Source organism: Camelina sativa, chromosome 1 (genome assembly GCF_000633955.1).
Source record: "Camelina sativa cultivar DH55 chromosome 1, Cs, whole genome shotgun sequence".
Classification (NCBI taxonomy): Eukaryota; Viridiplantae; Streptophyta; class Magnoliopsida; order Brassicales; family Brassicaceae; genus Camelina; species Camelina sativa.
In genome coordinates this window covers 945647-962945 of record NC_025685.1, presented here as the reverse complement: position 1 = coordinate 962945, position 17299 = coordinate 945647, and the positions used below count along the sequence as shown (strand labels likewise).

Here is a 17299-nt window from a genome sequence, read left to right as displayed (position 1 = left end):
TTCCCGTGATTATCAGCGACGACATTGAGTTACCATACGAGGATGTTCTCAACTACAACGAGTTCTGTCTCTTTGTCCGATCATCCGACGCTTTAAAGAAAGGGTTTCTGATGGGTCTTGTGAGGAGCATTGGTAGAGAAGAGTATAATAAGATGTGGAAACGGTTGAAGGAAGTTGAGAAGTATTTCGATTTGCGTTTCCCGTCCAAGGATAACAGCGGAGATGATGCAGTTCAGATGATTTGGAAAGCTGTTGCGAGGAAAGCCCCTTTGGTGAAGATGAAGGTTCATAGGTTTCAAAGGTTTAAAAGGCCTTTTTAGGGTTTCCCTAATGAGATTTTGGGAATTTGATTTTAGATATTATTGGGATATGGAGAACGGGAGATGACAAACCCCAAGAATATGTTAATTACCAATATATATAGTTTTAGAATATTTACATTTATCTAAATATATAATCTACATTTGCATTATCTCAGTTTAGGAAATCTTTTGTATATATAAGAGTTGTAACATTATGATCCGCGCGCATTCTCTCTCTCTTTAGCATCACCGTTTCTTGATACTTGGCCCCAATATGACCGCCGATTCAACCGTCGCACACGAGAATAGCGTTGTTACCAACGGCAACACCATCGTTTCCTCGAAGAAATCTGGCGAGAGCGACCGTCGCCGCCGCAGGAGGAAGCAGAAGAAGAACAAGGAGAATGCGGATCCGCAGCAACAGGTTTCTGAGGAGATTGTGATAGAGTATGTTCCAGAGAAGGCTGAATTTGATGATGGTTTTAACGATGAGTTTAAGGAGATCTTTGAGAAGTTCAACTTCCGGGAAACCCTTGTCTCTGAGGAAGACGGTAAGAAGGATGAGTCTGAGGATGTAAAGAAGAAGGTTAACTCAGACTCAGACGACTCGGACGAGGAAGAGCAGGATAACCACCTCAGAAAGAAAGGCATCTCTAACAAGAAGAAAAAGCTTCAACGGAGGATGAAGATTGCTGAGCTGAAGCAAGTTTCCGCTAGGCCTGATGTCGTTGAGGTCTGGGACGCTACTTCAGCAGATCCAAAGTTGTTGGTGTTCTTGAAGTCTTATCGGAATACAGTTCCTGTTCCAAGACATTGGTCCCAGAAGAGGAAATATTTGCAGGGAAAGCGTGGTATTGAGAAGCAACAACCATTTCATCTTCCTGATTTCATCGCTGCAACCGGAATCGAGAAAATTAGACAGGCTTACATTGAGAAAGAAGATGGTAAAAAGTTGAAGCAAAAGCAACGGGAGCGAATGCAACCAAAGATGGGAAAAATGGACATTGACTACCAGGTCCTCCATGATGCATTTTTCAAATACCAAACAAAGCCTAAGCAGCTGTCAGCTTTAGGCGATTTGTATTTTGAAGGGAAAGAATTTGATGAGGTTAAACTGAGGGAGATGATGAAGCCAGGGCTTTTATCACATGATTTAAAAGAAGCTCTTGGTATGCCTGAAGGCGCCCCTCCCCCTTGGCTAATTAATATGCAGAGATATGGTTTGAATGCCCCTATTCCACTTGGAGCTAGCTTTGGTTATCATCCTCCTGTTGATGAATCTGGGCGTCCATTGTATGGAGATGTCTTTGGTGTCAATCAACAAGATCAACCTAACTATGAGGAGGAGCCTATTGATAAGAGCAAGCACTGGGGTGATCTAGAGGAAGAAGAGGAGGAAGAAGAGGAACAAGAAGAGGAGATGGATGAAGAGGAACTAGCAGACGGCACCGAATCTGTTGATACATTGTCGAGCACTCCTACTGGTATTGAGACACCGGATGCAATTGAACTTCGTAAGGATCAGAGAAAGGAACCCGATAGGCCTCTGTACCAGGTTCTGGAAGAAAAGGGTGAGAGTGTTGCTCGTGGACCAGTGTTGGGAACCTCACACACGTACGTTTTTAAGTCTGGTACTCAAGACAAGACGGGAGCCAAAAGGGTTGATTTGCTGAGAGGGCAGAAGACAGACAGAGTGGATATCAGTTTACAGCCAGAAGAGCTGGATGCTATGGAAAATGTTTTACCTGCCAAGTATGAGGAGGCAAGAGAAGAGGAGAAATTGCGCAATAAGCCAGTGGACTTGAGTGACATGGTCGTGGAGCACGTGCAGCAGAACACTAGGAAGAGGAAAATGCATGATAAGGAAGGGAAGAAGAAGAAAGATTTCAAATTCTGAGGTAGCTAAGGAGATATATGGAAGAGACACGAAAGGATTCTGGATTCTGGACATGAGAGAAAACAGAGATTCATGTTCTATCAGATATATACAAAATGTAATGAATCTAGTTTCAGTTCCAACTGTCAAAAATTTACAGTAGAAATAGATGACTTAAAATGTCAAATGTTTATTACTCAGCCATGTTACTAAACGGATGACTTGATCATTAAGAAACAAGTTCCTTCTTTATTATTATATAAACTACATAGATCGTCGGGCTTAAACTCTTTATAATATAAAAACAAACATTACATTTGATGCTCGGTTAAGCAGAGTCATGAAAAGGTTACTTATTCTCCTATCATTCACAACTCTTTCCTTGATTCCGACTCGATCTTTGACTCAATCGTGACTTTCTCAAGGAGCTTGGAGAGACACTTGGCAGATTGTTTCTCATGCCGTCCCAAATTGTGTCCATAGTCTACATAGTACAGTCCAGACCTCGTCTTGTATCCCTCTTCCCACTCTAGTCCATCCACAAGTGACCACACAAAGTAACCTTTAACATTAACCTTGTCCTCGCTGCATACGCAAAAAAAAGTTATATCACCAAATCCTCCAACTAGAGAGTCAGAAACAGAGTCTTTTTGGAACCGTGAAATGTAACTCACCAGACTGCTCCGAGTAAAGCCATGAGATGTCTCATATGATAATACTTCCTGTTACTATCACTGAGTGCATCAGGAAGTACATCTTTCTCTTCAAGCGTCTCCTTATACCCTGCAAATGCAATGAACTTTTTTTCTTGCTTAGGAGGTCTGAGTGAGATTTTAAGCAGAGAGTAACAAGGCCAATGACTTACCGTTTCCAGTGACTATGATTTCTGGGTCATTATAGTTCTCTTTGATGTATTTCAAAACTTTTCTTAGCCCGTCTGCGCAAACTGGATACTTTGCACTTGCCGGCTGAAGCATTACATAAGAAAGAGACTTAGGAAAAGCTCAAATCGTTTAAAACAAAGATAAATATTGTGTCAATGACAATATCCATACCTGAGAACCAATCTTGAACCCATCTGAGTTACTTGCTGCAAGTAATCGAAAAAAGATTAGAGAGGAAGATAAGTATTATCACAGAAATAAGCAAACTGTAATGGTTAGAAGTTAGAACATACAATGTAACTGCAAGCCCAAATCAGCTTCCCAACTCTGTTTCTCTGGATCAACATTGTCCACATGAGCAACAAACGCAGAAGTGAAGTAATTGATACCAACAAAATCGTAAGAACCCTTCAGTTTCTCCTTCTGCTCAGGCGTAAACGATGGTAATCGAGCACCAACAATATCTTTCATGATCTGAGGGTAGTCTCCATGTGTTATTGGTTCCATATGCCTGCAAGCAAATAGCAAGACTCCACACTCAGAACGCTAAGCTAACAAGAGTGCTTAAACAATATTTCTTGAAGACTACTCACCAGCCTAGAGTGAAGTCCATTGCTCTCTTCACTATCTCCTCTGGAGCATTTGAGCTGGATTTCTTATCATAAGGCTCGAACCACATTGGACTTTGAACAATTCCAATCTTCCCACCTTTGCACTATTTATATTGAAATCCATAGGTTAGATCAACCAAAATTAAATTCAAACGCATATAATATATATAGGTTCTAAAGATTATACCTTTCCACATTTCCTGAATTCTTCCACAGCTTCGGCATGAGCCAACAGCAGATTGTGACTAACGGTGTAAACTTCATGTCCAGACTTGCCAGCAACACACTTCTCATTGACATATTTAGAACATCTTCCTGGTGCTTTCTCTCCAGTCTCATATCCACCACGACTAAATTCATAAGGCTCGTTTATAGTAACCCAATGCTTCACTCTGTCACCATATTCGTTGAAGGCAAACTTCGCAAATTCCCGGAAGTCCTCCCTATATACAAGTTTCAGAAGATATTAAGTGACTGCAAAAAGATGGGAAAGAACTGATATGAAACAGATCAGTGCTTGGCTTAACAGACTTACAAAATATGGTCGCTCAAGAAACCACCATATTCATCTTCGAGAGCCTGAGGTACATCCCACTGAAACAATGTAACCATAGGCTTTACACCTGCAAAACTCAATCACGAGTGCGATTTTAAGCAACGTATGTAAGGAAAAAAGGAAATTTGATATGAAATGATAACGTGACAGAAGGTATAGTAACCATTTGCAGTGAGCTCGTTGATAAGATTATTGTAGAATTTAACTCCAGCTTCATTCACTCCCTTGTCCTTTTTCCCATCTGATAGTTTTCAAGAAGCAACAAAGTTAATAGAGAAGTGCAACAAATTGCAAGAGAATCATTAACCAAAGAAATTGATTTTGTCTTACGGGGAAATATCCTTGACCAAGAAATAGAGAACCTAAAGGCATCCATGTTCAGTTTTTTCAATAGTTGAACATCTTCCTGCAACATTTTCAAAAAGGTAGATAAGATTAGATAAAGCTTTGCTAAGTTACACACTTAAGCTCATCTTCAGGGAGAAGGGACTGCTCGTAGAACAGATATATACCTTATACTGATGATAGAAATCAACTCCCAGCCTGCCATCAAGGTTATTGTTCCTATCTGCATATTTAAATAACATGCTCATGACCAGATTGAGTTCTAAAATCATAACAAGTGACTCGATTTGATAATCTTCTGACTAGTTAGAAGAAGAGGGAAAAAAACCTGAATGTTTAAGAGTAAACGAGTCCCAAATGCTTGAACCTCGGCCTCCTTCTTCTGGTGCACCTTCATGCTATACAAGCAAAATTTAGAAACAAAGTTTGATCAGAATCATGAAACTGAAGCATCAAGAGAGGGCTGACTATAAACCCTTGACAAAGAAACAATCTTTAGGCCTAAATCATTAAAGCAAGAGACTTGAAATTGACGAATGTGGTCAACACAGCTTCAGTTTCTTAACCTTAGACGAAAATTCATGACAAGTAAACTGTCTTTAAAATAGATAAAGGATAAAACTTTCAAGTTTTCCCCTTTCACTAAAGTCTTAAAGATACCAAATTTGATTACACTTAAACAGGATTTGGGATTTTAAACTTCGTTTATCGTACTTACGAAGCTACTAGAGCTGATTATATATATATATATGAAAAAAAATCCTGATTAACTGGGAACAATTCAATCACTAGAGAGTGTATGTATATCCGGCAACGAGCGATTAAAGCTCGCCGGAATAAAAAAAAGTTCAGTTAGTTAACCGGAGGAATGAGCAATGTTATGACTTGTAAATCCAAAATTAGACATACCTGGAAAGCAGAAGTGGCAGCACCGAACAAGAAACCATCGGGAAAGCTTCCTCGACCAAACGTGGAACTCTCAGGACACACTGATCCACCATTGACGGTGATCGGAGAAGCAATCACGGCGGCGAGAAGTAAACCCAGAAAGAGAATAGCTTTGAATGCCATAGTATTTTTAAATGCTTAACGTGCTCATCGTGTTCCATTATTTATAGTCTCTCGAGAGAGAGAGAGAGAGAGATCACAAACAAGAATTTTTAAAAAGATTATTTTTTTGTTTCATCGATACTTCGAGACGAAGATTAAAAGCAAGGTGAGTGCGACATGTGTGAGTGTGACATCTAAAAAAATATATTATCTTAGATATCTAACCATTTAATTTCGATATCTTAGCTTAGCCTTGTCTTGTTAGCTAATTGATAATTTGGGTAGAAGAAAGAAACAACGTTAAGGTTCCACTAATCAAATTGTGAAGTAAAATAAATATAAATTTATTTGAAAAAGAGTTTATTTACCTTTTAAATGGATTATTTTTACAATGTAAAAAGGGTTTATTTTCATGAAAATAAAATAAAGAGTGATGACTTTTTTAAAAAAAATTGTATGTTTTGCATTTACAAATTGCTTGTTTTTTCTTTTAACTATTTATAACAGTTATTTGGACCGACATAAGATTAAGAAATATATTTGTCATTCTTTATTTTTTTTTATTTTTAAAAACAAATATTTGTCTAAATAAAAAGAGACATTTAAAAAAAAAGAAAAAACCAAAAAAAATACGCCATCTATTTTTATTTGGAAGTTTAATACCTGATTTAATTTCAATTGTCCTTAAAAACCATTGTTTAATTTTTTAAAGAAGATCGATGCTTACGACTTAATGAGTGTTAACCACGTGGGTTAATCTTCTAACCATGATTACGATTCCGTTATTAGATTTAACACTCGTTAAGTCGTAAGCATCGATCTTCCTTAAAAAATTAAACGATGGTTATTAAGGACAATTGAAATTAAACCAGATATTAATTTTCCAATTTAATAACTACAGGTATTAAACTTCAAAAAAAAAATAGATGGCGTATTTTTCGGGTTTTTTTCATTTTCAAAAATACTCCCTTTCCCATGTCCCTTTTTTTAATACCTCTTCATGTTGACCATTTTTAAAACTATCCCTCTTTATGTACAAAATAACCAAATTACCCTTTTTTTGAATGACAACAAAGAATGTACAGTCACCAAAATCAAAACAAAATTTCCGCTAAAAATAAAAAATTCCCGCCAAAAATTTTTTTTTTTTCCGCCAAAACATATTTTTCCCGCCAAATTTTTGAAATTTATACATTTTAAAAACCTTGTAAACGCTTTAAAAAACCTAAGAACCTTATAAAAACCTTGTAAAAACGTTTACAAGGTGTTTAAAACCTTTTAAAAACTTTTTTAAATTTTTTTTGAAAACTTTTTAAAAACTTTATAAAAACCTTGTAAAAGCGTTTAAAGTGTTTAAAAACATTTTAAAAACCTTGTAAAGTCGTTTAAAAACCTTTTAAAACCTTTTAACTTTTAAAACTCTTTTAAAAATCTTATAAAATCGTTTACAAGGTGTTTAAAAGGTTTTATAAGGTTTAAAACCTTTTAAACACCTTGTAAATATTTTTTGGCGAAAAATTTTGTCGAAATTTTTTATCAAAATATTTTGGCGGGAAATCTTTTTAGCAAGAAAATATATCGGAAATTTTTTTAGCAGAAAAATTTATTTTTTTATTGAATAAAATATTTTTTTATTTAAAAGTAAAATGGTCATTAAATATTAAAAGAAAGTAAAAAAAATGGCTGGACGATATTTTTGAAAAAGAGTATATAAAAAGTGTATTTTTAACAAATTATAATTGGTTCTTTTATCCGATTCGTCACCTTCTATATCTGTTTTTTTTTGTTTTTTTGTTTTTTTGTTTTTTTGTTTTGATAAAAATAATAATAATACACAACAGAAACCTAATCCCTTAAACCTCGCCGGCGACGAAACAATGGCACTATCGTCTCCTTCGTTCCGTCTTCTTCTTCCTCAGAATCCGTTCTGTATTGTGAACTCAAAACTACACCGTTTCAGTTCTTCGAAACCCTCACTCTTTGCCTTTAACCGTGAATCTTTCTCGGTCAGAACTCCGATATCTTCTTCCTTCGTCGTCGGCGCTATCTCCGAGAAATCCTCGACCGGTACGAAATCGAAATCCAAAACCAAACGTAAACCTCATCCTCCTCCTCCACCTGTCACTACTACTGTTGTAGCTGAAGATGAAATCAAAGAGTCAGACATTGACGAGTCAGAAACAGTCAACATTGCCGAAGATGTCACTCAAGTAAGTTCAAAAAAGATTCTTTTTTTCTTACTAAGCTAATGAGTTCTTATGAAAAAGATTAGATTTTGTGATAAAGTTTGATAATTTAGAAGTTCGATTTGTGGTTTGTGTAGTTGATTGGAAGCACACCAATGGTGTATCTCAATAGAGTCACTGATGGATGTTTAGCTGACATTGCTGCAAAGCTTGAATCAATGGAGCCCTGTAGAAGCGTCAAGGATAGGTTAGAATTGATTCTTTCGTCCTCTCTATATTCAATCTTGTGTATTGAAACATTCTTAGATTAAAGTTTGACTTTATACTTGACTCCTTAACTGCAGGATTGGTCTGAGCATGATCAACGAGGCAGAAGACAGCGGAGCTATAAGTCCTAGGAAGGTGATTGCAATTCTTGTTTTTTTTTTTGTTATTTTGATGTTCTGTGTTGCAACATTGTAGATTTGCTAATTGGATAGTATCATCAAAGCAGACTGTGTTAGTAGAACCAACAACCGGAAACACTGGCCTCGGGATTGCTTTTGTGGCTGCAGCTAAAGGTTACAAGCTTATAGTGACAATGCCTGCTTCTATAAATGTTGAAAGAAGGATGCTTTTACGTGCACTGGGAGCAGAGATTGTGCTTACGAATCCAGAGAAGGGTCTCAAAGGAGCAGTGGATAAGGCCAAAGAGATTGTTCACAAGACAAAGAACGCATATATGTTTCAGCAATTCGACAATCCAGCTAATACAAAGGTAAAGAACTTACCAGGCTTTTACTCTTTTGTTTGAGATTCTTTGTTGTGTGGCCTAACCTGATAAGATGTTTTTGTTTGGTAAGATCCACTTTGAAACTACAGGACCAGAAATCTGGGAAGATACCATGGTTAATGTTGATATATTCGTTGCCGGGATTGCTACTGGTGGTACTGTAACTGGTACTGGAAGTTTCTTAAAGATGATGAACAAGGATATTAAGGTAGTTGGTGTTGAACCATCAGAAAGAAGTGTCATCTCTGGAGACAATCCTGGTAAGGAGCAATTTTAAGGCTTCATCTCTTCAAAAATCAATACTTTTTTTAATTGGTTTTTTCTTACAAAACTCTACTACATGATTTTTTTCAGGTTACTTGCCAGGAATCTTGGATGTTAAATTACTTGATGAAGTGTTTAAGGTAAGCATTGCTTGCACATCATAATCAACAATTTAAACGATACATCTATTGAAACAACATAACAAAACATTGTGTCGAGAAACACAATAGGTTAGCAACGGGGAAGCGATTGAGATGGCCAGGAGACTAGCTTTAGAGGAAGGATTGCTGGTATATATACAAACCAAACCTCTTCTTGTGTTCTCGCGTTTATCCTATACATAACATTGTGTTAATACTTTTTGCGGAATCTATATACGTGTTAGGTTGGGATTTCATCTGGAGCCGCTGCAGTAGCAGCAATCAGCTTGGCTAAAAGAGCAGAGAATGCTGGAAAACTTATCACGGTGAGAAAGCACAAGATTTTATTTTTCTAGTTAATCACAGTTGGTGGTTCTTTTTAGCTCTTAATAGACTTTGTGGAAAAAACAGGTTCTGTTTCCGAGCCATGGCGAGCGGTATATCACAACAGCTCTGTTTAGTTCCATCCACAAAGAGATCCAAGAGATGAGATATTAGTAGCAGCAATTAGAAAATCCCCCTCAAGTTTGGTTCTTTGGGAGATTGTAAACAACAATTCTCTCTCTGCAATATCGAAAAGAGAGGTAAAAAATCAAAGTTTGTTTTTTTCTCTTCTTCTTCTTGACTCTAAAGTTCAACTTCTTGCTGCGGTAATCTTACAAGCTAACACCTCTACAGGTTTTGAGAATGCCGTGAGGTCAGAGCTCACACATAAATTGAGAGATAAAAATGTCTCGAGATCAAACAGTTGTTTCAAAGATTTTGTGAATGTATATAAAATTAGAGACATTGTTGCCCTATTCTTCTTCTTCTCACTCATATGTCACAAAAGTGTATGGTTGGATAGATATAAATTTACTCATCTAAACCCTAAAACTGATTTGAATCGAGATCTCCAAGATTGGAGAACTCACCGAGCTACGAAATCGATCGGTAAACAAGTATGTGTGCCTTATGTGGTGGTGAAAAAAAGGGTAGAATTCAAAAATTTTGCCTTTGATGATAAACAAAAAGTATACTAGTTCTTATAAGTTAGGGAACAAACAAATAAATTAGTATGTGACTATGATGTCTACTTGTGGGCTGATGGTCCAAATGGCCCATCTTAACCTAAGATCCATTTCTCAAGTCGAATAAAAATAGTCAAAATAATTGGTGGCAAAAAAAAAGAGAGCTCTATTGAACATTTATTTTCCAAAAAGTGAGACACTAGCTCATTCGAAGGGGACAAGACTTCTTACACATGGAAGATACTGGATCAAAATGTGAACACGTGTTTCTTACTATCTCCGTGTCTGTATAACGTGGCGTCTTTGCAGGTCCCCACACCTTTGTACACCTTTGTCAAACTCGGCATGTTTGACTCTTTGACTTGAGAGGTTGGCAATTGGCATGATGGTTTTAATCCTCACATGTCACGCAACGTAGCATGTTCGGAACCCTCAGGCTCAGGTGGTTTGAAAAGAACTAGCTACTAGGCTACTAGCTAGCTAGACGCCTTAGACTAATAGACAAAAATAATAAAAATAAGTTTTCACGTTTTTTTAACTGTTTTCGGAGCAAAAGAAATAACTATTGATCGAACGGTGTTTACAACAAACACATATCATTTGAACGGTCTACATTGCATGCCGTACGAACAAATGAGATGGACATGGTTGGACCACAAAATAAAATTGGATCTCCCAACCCAAGAAAAGAAGAATAATTAACATTATGAATTTTCAATATTAATGTGAATTTTTTTTTATTTCAGGGGGTTAGAGATTCGGTGCATACGGTTAGTATATATATATATATATAGTGTATTTTTATTAAGAAGAATAATTTTTTTTTTGACATTAATTTTGTGTTTATCTAAAAACTAATACAGCTAGAGAACTACAAATTCAAGTTCTTCATCCCTTTCATACATGAATATATATATAAACAAACCACAAACATAGGTTTATTTATTCTACATAATAATTCGTTAAACCTACACGTGTTTTCTATGTATGGATGCGTATATTATAAGATATCAAAACGTTTCGGTTCCATTCTGACATATTTTCCTTAAAAAAAGAAACAGGTAACTTTCATTTTATCATTTTCTGTTTGTTGATTTCGCCGACCTCTCTGTCTGTAGCTCTTCTTCTTTGGTCGTTTTCGCTTTCAGTCTTTTCACTTGAACGAAGGTAACTACTAATCACTCTATACTTCATAGATTCGGTAGTTATTATATACAACAAAATTGCATGTGTGTGTATGTATATATGATTTATTATGTTTTGATGAATCTACATTACTAGCTAGCTCGTTTCTTGATCAATAAATTTCTCCTGGCTGACGTAGTCATTTTCTTCAATCATAAAGAGACTGGCAGAAATTTAAAATTCTGTTTGGAATTGTACAAAAAAATTAACTTTAAACATTTTCGAAAGATTATAAGTTTATTTTATTTTATTTTAAAGTGTATTTTCTTTTCTTTTTGTGAATGAAAATTTCAGATTAGAGTTATAAACGGAAGAACAAAAGAACAATTTGAAATGAGTACTGACGGAGAAATGGAGGAGAGGCTACTACGTGTTGGATCAGATGTTAAGGGTCAGAGCAATGACAGGGAGAGTCTCTACCTGAAGACGAAGGTTTGGAGTGAAGTGAATAAATTATGGAGAATAGCATTACCTTCTTCTTTGTTCCGAATGACCTCGTTTGGGAGCATCATTGTGGCTCAAGCCTTCATCGGTCACTCCTCTGAGTTGGGTCTAGCCGCGTACGCTCTCCTCCAAAGCACATTCATCCGCTTTCTCTACGGTTTAATGGTATTAAAAACTCCTAATCTCGATTTAGTTTGATTTTTTTGTGTGGGAACAATGAGTCCATTAATTAAAGTGGAAATAGTCTTTTTTAGTCTTTTGTGGTGTTAATATATATAGGCTGGTATGTCAAGTGCAACGGAGACATTGTGTGGGCAAGCATACGGTGCAGAACAATACCACACAATGGGGATATATCTACAACGTTCATGGATCGTGGACATGGCCGTGACCACTTTATTCCTACCCTTTATTGTCTTTGCAGGTCCCATTCTCCGTCTATTAGGCCAGAACGTTGAGATCACAAAGACCATTGACGAGATCTATCCTTGGATGATCCCTTATGTCTATAGCTTGATTTTCACTATGACTATACAAATGTACCTCCAAGCACAGATGAGGAACGCTATCGTAGGCTTTCTCTCAACATTGTCCTTGGCTATTGACCTCCTAGTCACATGGTTGTGCGTGAGTGTTATGGAAATGGGGATTGGTGGTGCTCTCCTCGGGCTTAATGTGAGCTCGTGGGCGATGGTATTGGCCGAGTTTGTGTACATTTTTGGTGGGTGGTGTCCGTTTACTTGGACCGGNGGATCTCCCAACCCAAGAAAAGAAGAATAATTAACATTATGAATTTTCAATATTAATGTGAATTTTTTTTTATTTCAGGGGGTTAGAGATTCGGTGCATACGGTTAGTATATATATATATATATAGTGTATTTTTATTAAGAAGAATAATTTTTTTTTTGACATTAATTTTGTGTTTATCTAAAAACTAATACAGCTAGAGAACTACAAATTCAAGTTCTTCATCCCTTTCATACATGAATATATATATAAACAAACCACAAACATAGGTTTATTTATTCTACATAATAATTCGTTAAACCTACACGTGTTTTCTATGTATGGATGCGTATATTATAAGATATCAAAACGTTTCGGTTCCATTCTGACATATTTTCCTTAAAAAAAGAAACAGGTAACTTTCATTTTATCATTTTCTGTTTGTTGATTTCGCCGACCTCTCTGTCTGTAGCTCTTCTTCTTTGGTCGTTTTCGCTTTCAGTCTTTTCACTTGAACGAAGGTAACTACTAATCACTCTATACTTCATAGATTCGGTAGTTATTATATACAACAAAATTGCATGTGTGTGTATGTATATATGATTTATTATGTTTTGATGAATCTACATTACTAGCTAGCTCGTTTCTTGATCAATAAATTTCTCCTGGCTGACGTAGTCATTTTCTTCAATCATAAAGAGACTGGCAGAAATTTAAAATTCTGTTTGGAATTGTACAAAAAAATTAACTTTAAACATTTTCGAAAGATTATAAGTTTATTTTATTTTATTTTAAAGTGTATTTTCTTTTCTTTTTGTGAATGAAAATTTCAGATTAGAGTTATAAACGGAAGAACAAAAGAACAATTTGAAATGAGTACTGACGGAGAAATGGAGGAGAGGCTACTACGTGTTGGATCAGATGTTAAGGGTCAGAGCAATGACAGGGAGAGTCTCTACCTGAAGACGAAGGTTTGGAGTGAAGTGAATAAATTATGGAGAATAGCATTACCTTCTTCTTTGTTCCGAATGACCTCGTTTGGGAGCATCATTGTGGCTCAAGCCTTCATCGGTCACTCCTCTGAGTTGGGTCTAGCCGCGTACGCTCTCCTCCAAAGCACATTCATCCGCTTTCTCTACGGTTTAATGGTATTAAAAACTCCTAATCTCGATTTAGTTTGATTTTTTTGTGTGGGAACAATGAGTCCATTAATTAAAGTGGAAATAGTCTTTTTTAGTCTTTTGTGGTGTTAATATATATAGGCTGGTATGTCAAGTGCAACGGAGACATTGTGTGGGCAAGCATACGGTGCAGAACAATACCACACAATGGGGATATATCTACAACGTTCATGGATCGTGGACATGGCCGTGACCACTTTATTCCTACCCTTTATTGTCTTTGCAGGTCCCATTCTCCGTCTATTAGGCCAGAACGTTGAGATCACAAAGACCATTGACGAGATCTATCCTTGGATGATCCCGTATGTCTATAGCTTGATTTTCACTATGACTATACAAATGTACCTCCAAGCACAGATGAGGAACGCTATCGTAGGCTTTCTCTCAACATTGTCCTTGGCTATTGACCTCCTAGTCACATGGTTGTGCGTGAGTGTTATGGAAATGGGGATTGGTGGTGCTCTCCTCGGGCTTAATGTGAGCTCGTGGGCGATGGTATTGGCCGAGTTTGTGTACATTTTTGGTGGGTGGTGTCCGTTTACTTGGACCGGCTTTAGTACTGCTGCTTTTGTTGACCTAATTCCTATGCTCAAGCTCTCTGTTTCTTCAGGCATCATGATCTGGTAAATTAATTACATATTTTTGGCATTTTTTAACAACTTGAATACTATAATTTCCAAGGCTTGAAGTAAGATTCCAATGGAGTAATTATATTATTTTTTGGTATAAATTTATGTTATTTCGTTTAGCATTAAGTTATGTTACAATGTTATACTTTTGTTCTCTAACAATCTATTTTTTTCTTCACAATTTTTGTTCAGCTTAGAGTATTGGTACATGAGCATCCTTGTCTTAATGGCTGGGTACACAAAAGATGCGAAAATAGCAATCTCTGCTTTCTCAATATGGTAAAAGTCAAAAAACCTTCCTATTCATTGCATACATTAGTTAGCCTAAATTTCAAAAAAGGCTTGTCTAAAAAATAAATAAAATTCAATCATCTTGAAAATTTTGCAGCCAATACATATATACATGGGAACTCAACATATGCCTTGGCTTCTTGGGTGCAGCTTGGTAATACTCTGTCATAACTATAACACGTTTCAGTTTTGAAATATTTATGCATTGATTAAAATAACAAATAATGTCTCCTCTATACAAATGTACTCGTAGCGTCCGGGTGGCTAACGAGCTGGGGAAAGGAGATGCAAATGCAGTGAGGTTTTCAATAAAAGGGATACTCACAGTATCAATATTGATGGGAGTGATATTCTCAGCTCTGTGCTTAGCTTTTTGTGGTCAGTTATCCTATTTGTTTTCGAATAGCGCTGAGGTTTCGGGTGCAGTGAGTGATTTATCAGTGATCCTTGCCGTTTCAATCTTACTCAATAGCATACAACCTATACTATCAGGTCACACATCTCTATACCTTCTTATATCTACTTGTGAACCATGTATGGTTTATAGGAAGGGATCCTACTTACTTTAGAAGTGAATCAAATTGTAATAGACTGTGCAAATGGTTGAAATATAAACAGGGGTAGCTGTTGGAGCAGGGATGCAAAGTATAGTGGCAGTTGTGAACTTAGCTTCGTATTATGCAGTTGGTGTTCCTTTGGGTCTTCTCCTTACTTATGTTTTCCATCTTGGTGTTAAGGTACTAATTCCTTTTTTCTTTCAAATATCTTTACATGTTTAATAATTCATTCATTTTTAAGACGTTAACTACTAATGCATACATGTTTGAATTGTAGGGACTATGGTCTGGAATGTTGGCTGGAATTGCGATCCAAACAGTGATATATCATTTACAAAACTGACTGGGAATTAGAGGTAAAAAGCAAATTGAATTTAGTTCTTCCTTGAAACAATGAACTTCTTGTCAAAGTAACATAGTCAAAACCATTATTATTATTTATATATTTACAGGTTAAAAGAACAAGTGAGCGCATGAAAGTGTGGAGCCTGAAGCCATCTAATGAAGAGTCGAATCGCATCATAAAAGAAGAAGGTGAGAGAGTATGTTTCGATGAAGTTTTTCCCTTTCTAATACCATGTCTACGTACGTATAGACAAGGCTGTCTATATGTCATACGTACGTACTAACTAAACTTTGACTACAAAATATTAGATGATTCGCAAAGTTGTTGGGAACCTTTCAAAATTCGGTGTTTTTCTTGGTTTTGGTAAGTATATTATTTGTTCGATATCAGTGTGAAAGGTTTTATTTTTTAGTCGTTAGCGATGTGAATGTGTGGCGATATATAAAAAGATGCGAAAACAAATTGAACAGGAACAAATTAAATTAAACTACTGGATTGCAAATATATAAAAAACATTCACATCCGTCACATTCCACCTCCGCATGCTTCATCATGTACAAGCCAGATAATTTGTTTTATTACCCTCCACATTCTTTGTCCTTAAAAAAAAAAAATAGATCCACCTAAACATCCACATACACATTCATCTAATTTATGCATCCACATGCTAAATATGCATCTAATTTATAATCCACATCCTAAACATTCATCTACAATACAAGCATGCAAATCCATCTAATTCATCTAATTCATCCAAGCACATCCACATCCTAAACATTCATGTAATTTATACAAGCATCCACATCCTAAACATTCATCTACTATACAAGAGTACAAATCCACATCCTAAACATTCATCGACAAGCATACATATCCACGTACATCCTACACTTTCATCTAATTTATACAAGCAACCACATCCTAAACATTCATCTAATCTATACAAACATACATCCACATCCTACACATTTATCTAATCTATACAAGCATACGTCAGACACCATGCCTACACATCTTTTACCATGCACACATACATACGTCACACATCCATCTAAATCATCACTTAAATATTACAAGCATTTGGTCACACACACCCAATACTCAACCAAAACATATGGCACGTTCGCAAGATTCTCTGTTCCTTAACGTGTCTCCATCATTTCTCCGCCTGCACTTCTCAAAGGATCTTGAATGTGAGGGATCGGATCGGACCACTTGTCCCATTTCGGCCTTTTCTCTACACAATCCTTTTGCATTTGTGTTCTTCATAAACATCTGCAAAACGAGATCAATATTACAATCCCTTCAGAAAAATTTAACGAATTATACACGTCTCATTAAATCCAAAAATGAAAATCTTATGCCAAAAAAAAAAAGAAGTAACACATTCAGACTTGCTAACGAACGCCCATTCTTAATTCTTTTTTTTAGAAGAAATACTAAGATAACAAGAAATGTCAAAAATAAATATTCTATCTACATATAATAAACATGAAGAAGCAGAGCATAATTTAAATATAAGTTCGAAGTGACAAAAATAAAACAATTCTACCAAAATTAACTAACCATGAGAGCTTCAACCAAAAAGGAAAAAAAAAATAAACGGAGCCAGAGATTTAGATTTTCACTTTAAAACTCAATTCCTATAAAAATAAATGCAAGATGTAGGAAACATTGCCGTTTAAAAAAGAAAAAGGTTAAAGGACCAAAGGCGTGGTGTTACCTTGTAGGGTGATGACTCTGAGTCTCTATGGTAGTCGGTCGGGGAATGAGGAGATCAGAGAGATAAGCTTGAGTTGTTGGTAGAAGAACATATATCAAAAGGTTTTTTTTTCTAACAACAGAGAGTATTATTTGGACATTTGAGAAATGAAAAATTTGAGAATAAGAAAGAACCTCTTGATGTCTGAACGAAGGAAGACGTAGGTGTCTGTCCTCTATA

General features: G+C 36.2%; 4 protein-coding genes, 1 long non-coding RNA gene and 2 pseudogenes across 5 annotated transcripts in view; 5 read left to right on the top strand and 2 right to left on the bottom strand.

Annotated features, from left to right (window-relative positions):
• Positions 1-477, top strand: part of LOC104788950 (probable arabinosyltransferase ARAD1) — a 4426-nt gene extending 3949 nt beyond the window's left edge. Inside the window, exon 4 of the mRNA XM_010514792.2 lies at positions 42-477. Within this exon, the coding sequence (XP_010513094.1) occupies positions 42-320 (279 nt within the window). The 3' untranslated portion in view covers positions 321-477. The remainder of the gene's footprint in view (positions 1-41) is intronic.
• On the top strand, positions 562-2273 carry LOC104788857 (annotated as a pseudogene).
• On the bottom strand, positions 2385-5673 carry LOC104788754 (probable inactive beta-glucosidase 25). Its single transcript, XM_010514570.2, has 13 exons — positions 5484-5673; positions 4903-4972; positions 4742-4797; positions 4560-4635; positions 4393-4470; positions 4209-4296; positions 3861-4116; positions 3656-3777; positions 3356-3573; positions 3234-3268; positions 3044-3146; positions 2853-2961; positions 2385-2763 (listed from the first exon to the last, which is right to left on the bottom strand). Exons 1-13 carry the CDS (start codon positions 5643-5645, stop codon positions 2547-2549), a joined length of 1590 nt encoding a protein of 529 aa, XP_010512872.1. The 5' UTR covers positions 5646-5673; the 3' UTR covers positions 2385-2546.
• On the top strand, positions 7442-9786 carry LOC104788662 (probable S-sulfocysteine synthase, chloroplastic). The gene is made up of 10 exons (XM_010514471.2): positions 7442-7834; positions 7948-8057; positions 8155-8212; positions 8304-8567; positions 8653-8842; positions 8937-8986; positions 9077-9136; positions 9232-9312; positions 9398-9570; positions 9665-9786. The coding sequence occupies exons 1-9, from the start codon at positions 7502-7504 to the stop codon at positions 9482-9484; spliced, it is 1233 nt and encodes a 410-aa protein (XP_010512773.1). The 5' UTR covers positions 7442-7501; the 3' UTR covers positions 9485-9570; positions 9665-9786.
• LOC104703216 (protein DETOXIFICATION 24-like) lies at positions 10967-12405 on the top strand. Its single transcript, XM_010419190.2, has 3 exons — positions 10967-11163; positions 11476-11790; positions 11905-12405. Exons 2-3 carry the CDS (start codon positions 11515-11517, stop codon positions 12403-12405), a joined length of 777 nt encoding a protein of 258 aa, XP_010417492.1. The 5' UTR covers positions 10967-11163; positions 11476-11514.
• On the top strand, positions 12670-15741 carry LOC104788591 (annotated as a pseudogene).
• Positions 16100-17263, bottom strand: LOC104788547. The gene is made up of 2 exons (XR_768381.2): positions 17081-17263; positions 16100-16632 (listed from the first exon to the last, which is right to left on the bottom strand). It is a non-coding gene; the product is annotated as an uncharacterized LOC104788547 (long non-coding RNA).

Coding starts and splice junctions, on each gene's coding strand:
- LOC104788662 (XM_010514471.2), top strand. CDS start 7,502: ATGGCACTATCGTCTCCTTCGTTCCGTCTTCTTCTTCCTCAGAATCCG. Junction 8,213..8,303: donor GAGCTATAAGTCCTAGGAAG/GTGATTGCAATT, acceptor TCATCAAAGCAG/ACTGTGTTAGTAGAACCAAC. Junction 8,843..8,936: donor CATCTCTGGAGACAATCCTG/GTAAGGAGCAAT, acceptor GATTTTTTTCAG/GTTACTTGCCAGGAATCTTG.
- LOC104788754 (XM_010514570.2), bottom strand. CDS start 5,645: ATGGCATTCAAAGCTATTCTCTTTCTGGGTTTACTTCTCGCCGCCGTG. Junction 4,471..4,559: donor TTGGTCAAGGATATTTCCCC/GTAAGACAAAAT, acceptor GAAAACTATCAG/ATGGGAAAAAGGACAAGGGA. Junction 3,147..3,233: donor GGTTCAAGATTGGTTCTCAG/GTATGGATATTG, acceptor GTAATGCTTCAG/CCGGCAAGTGCAAAGTATCC.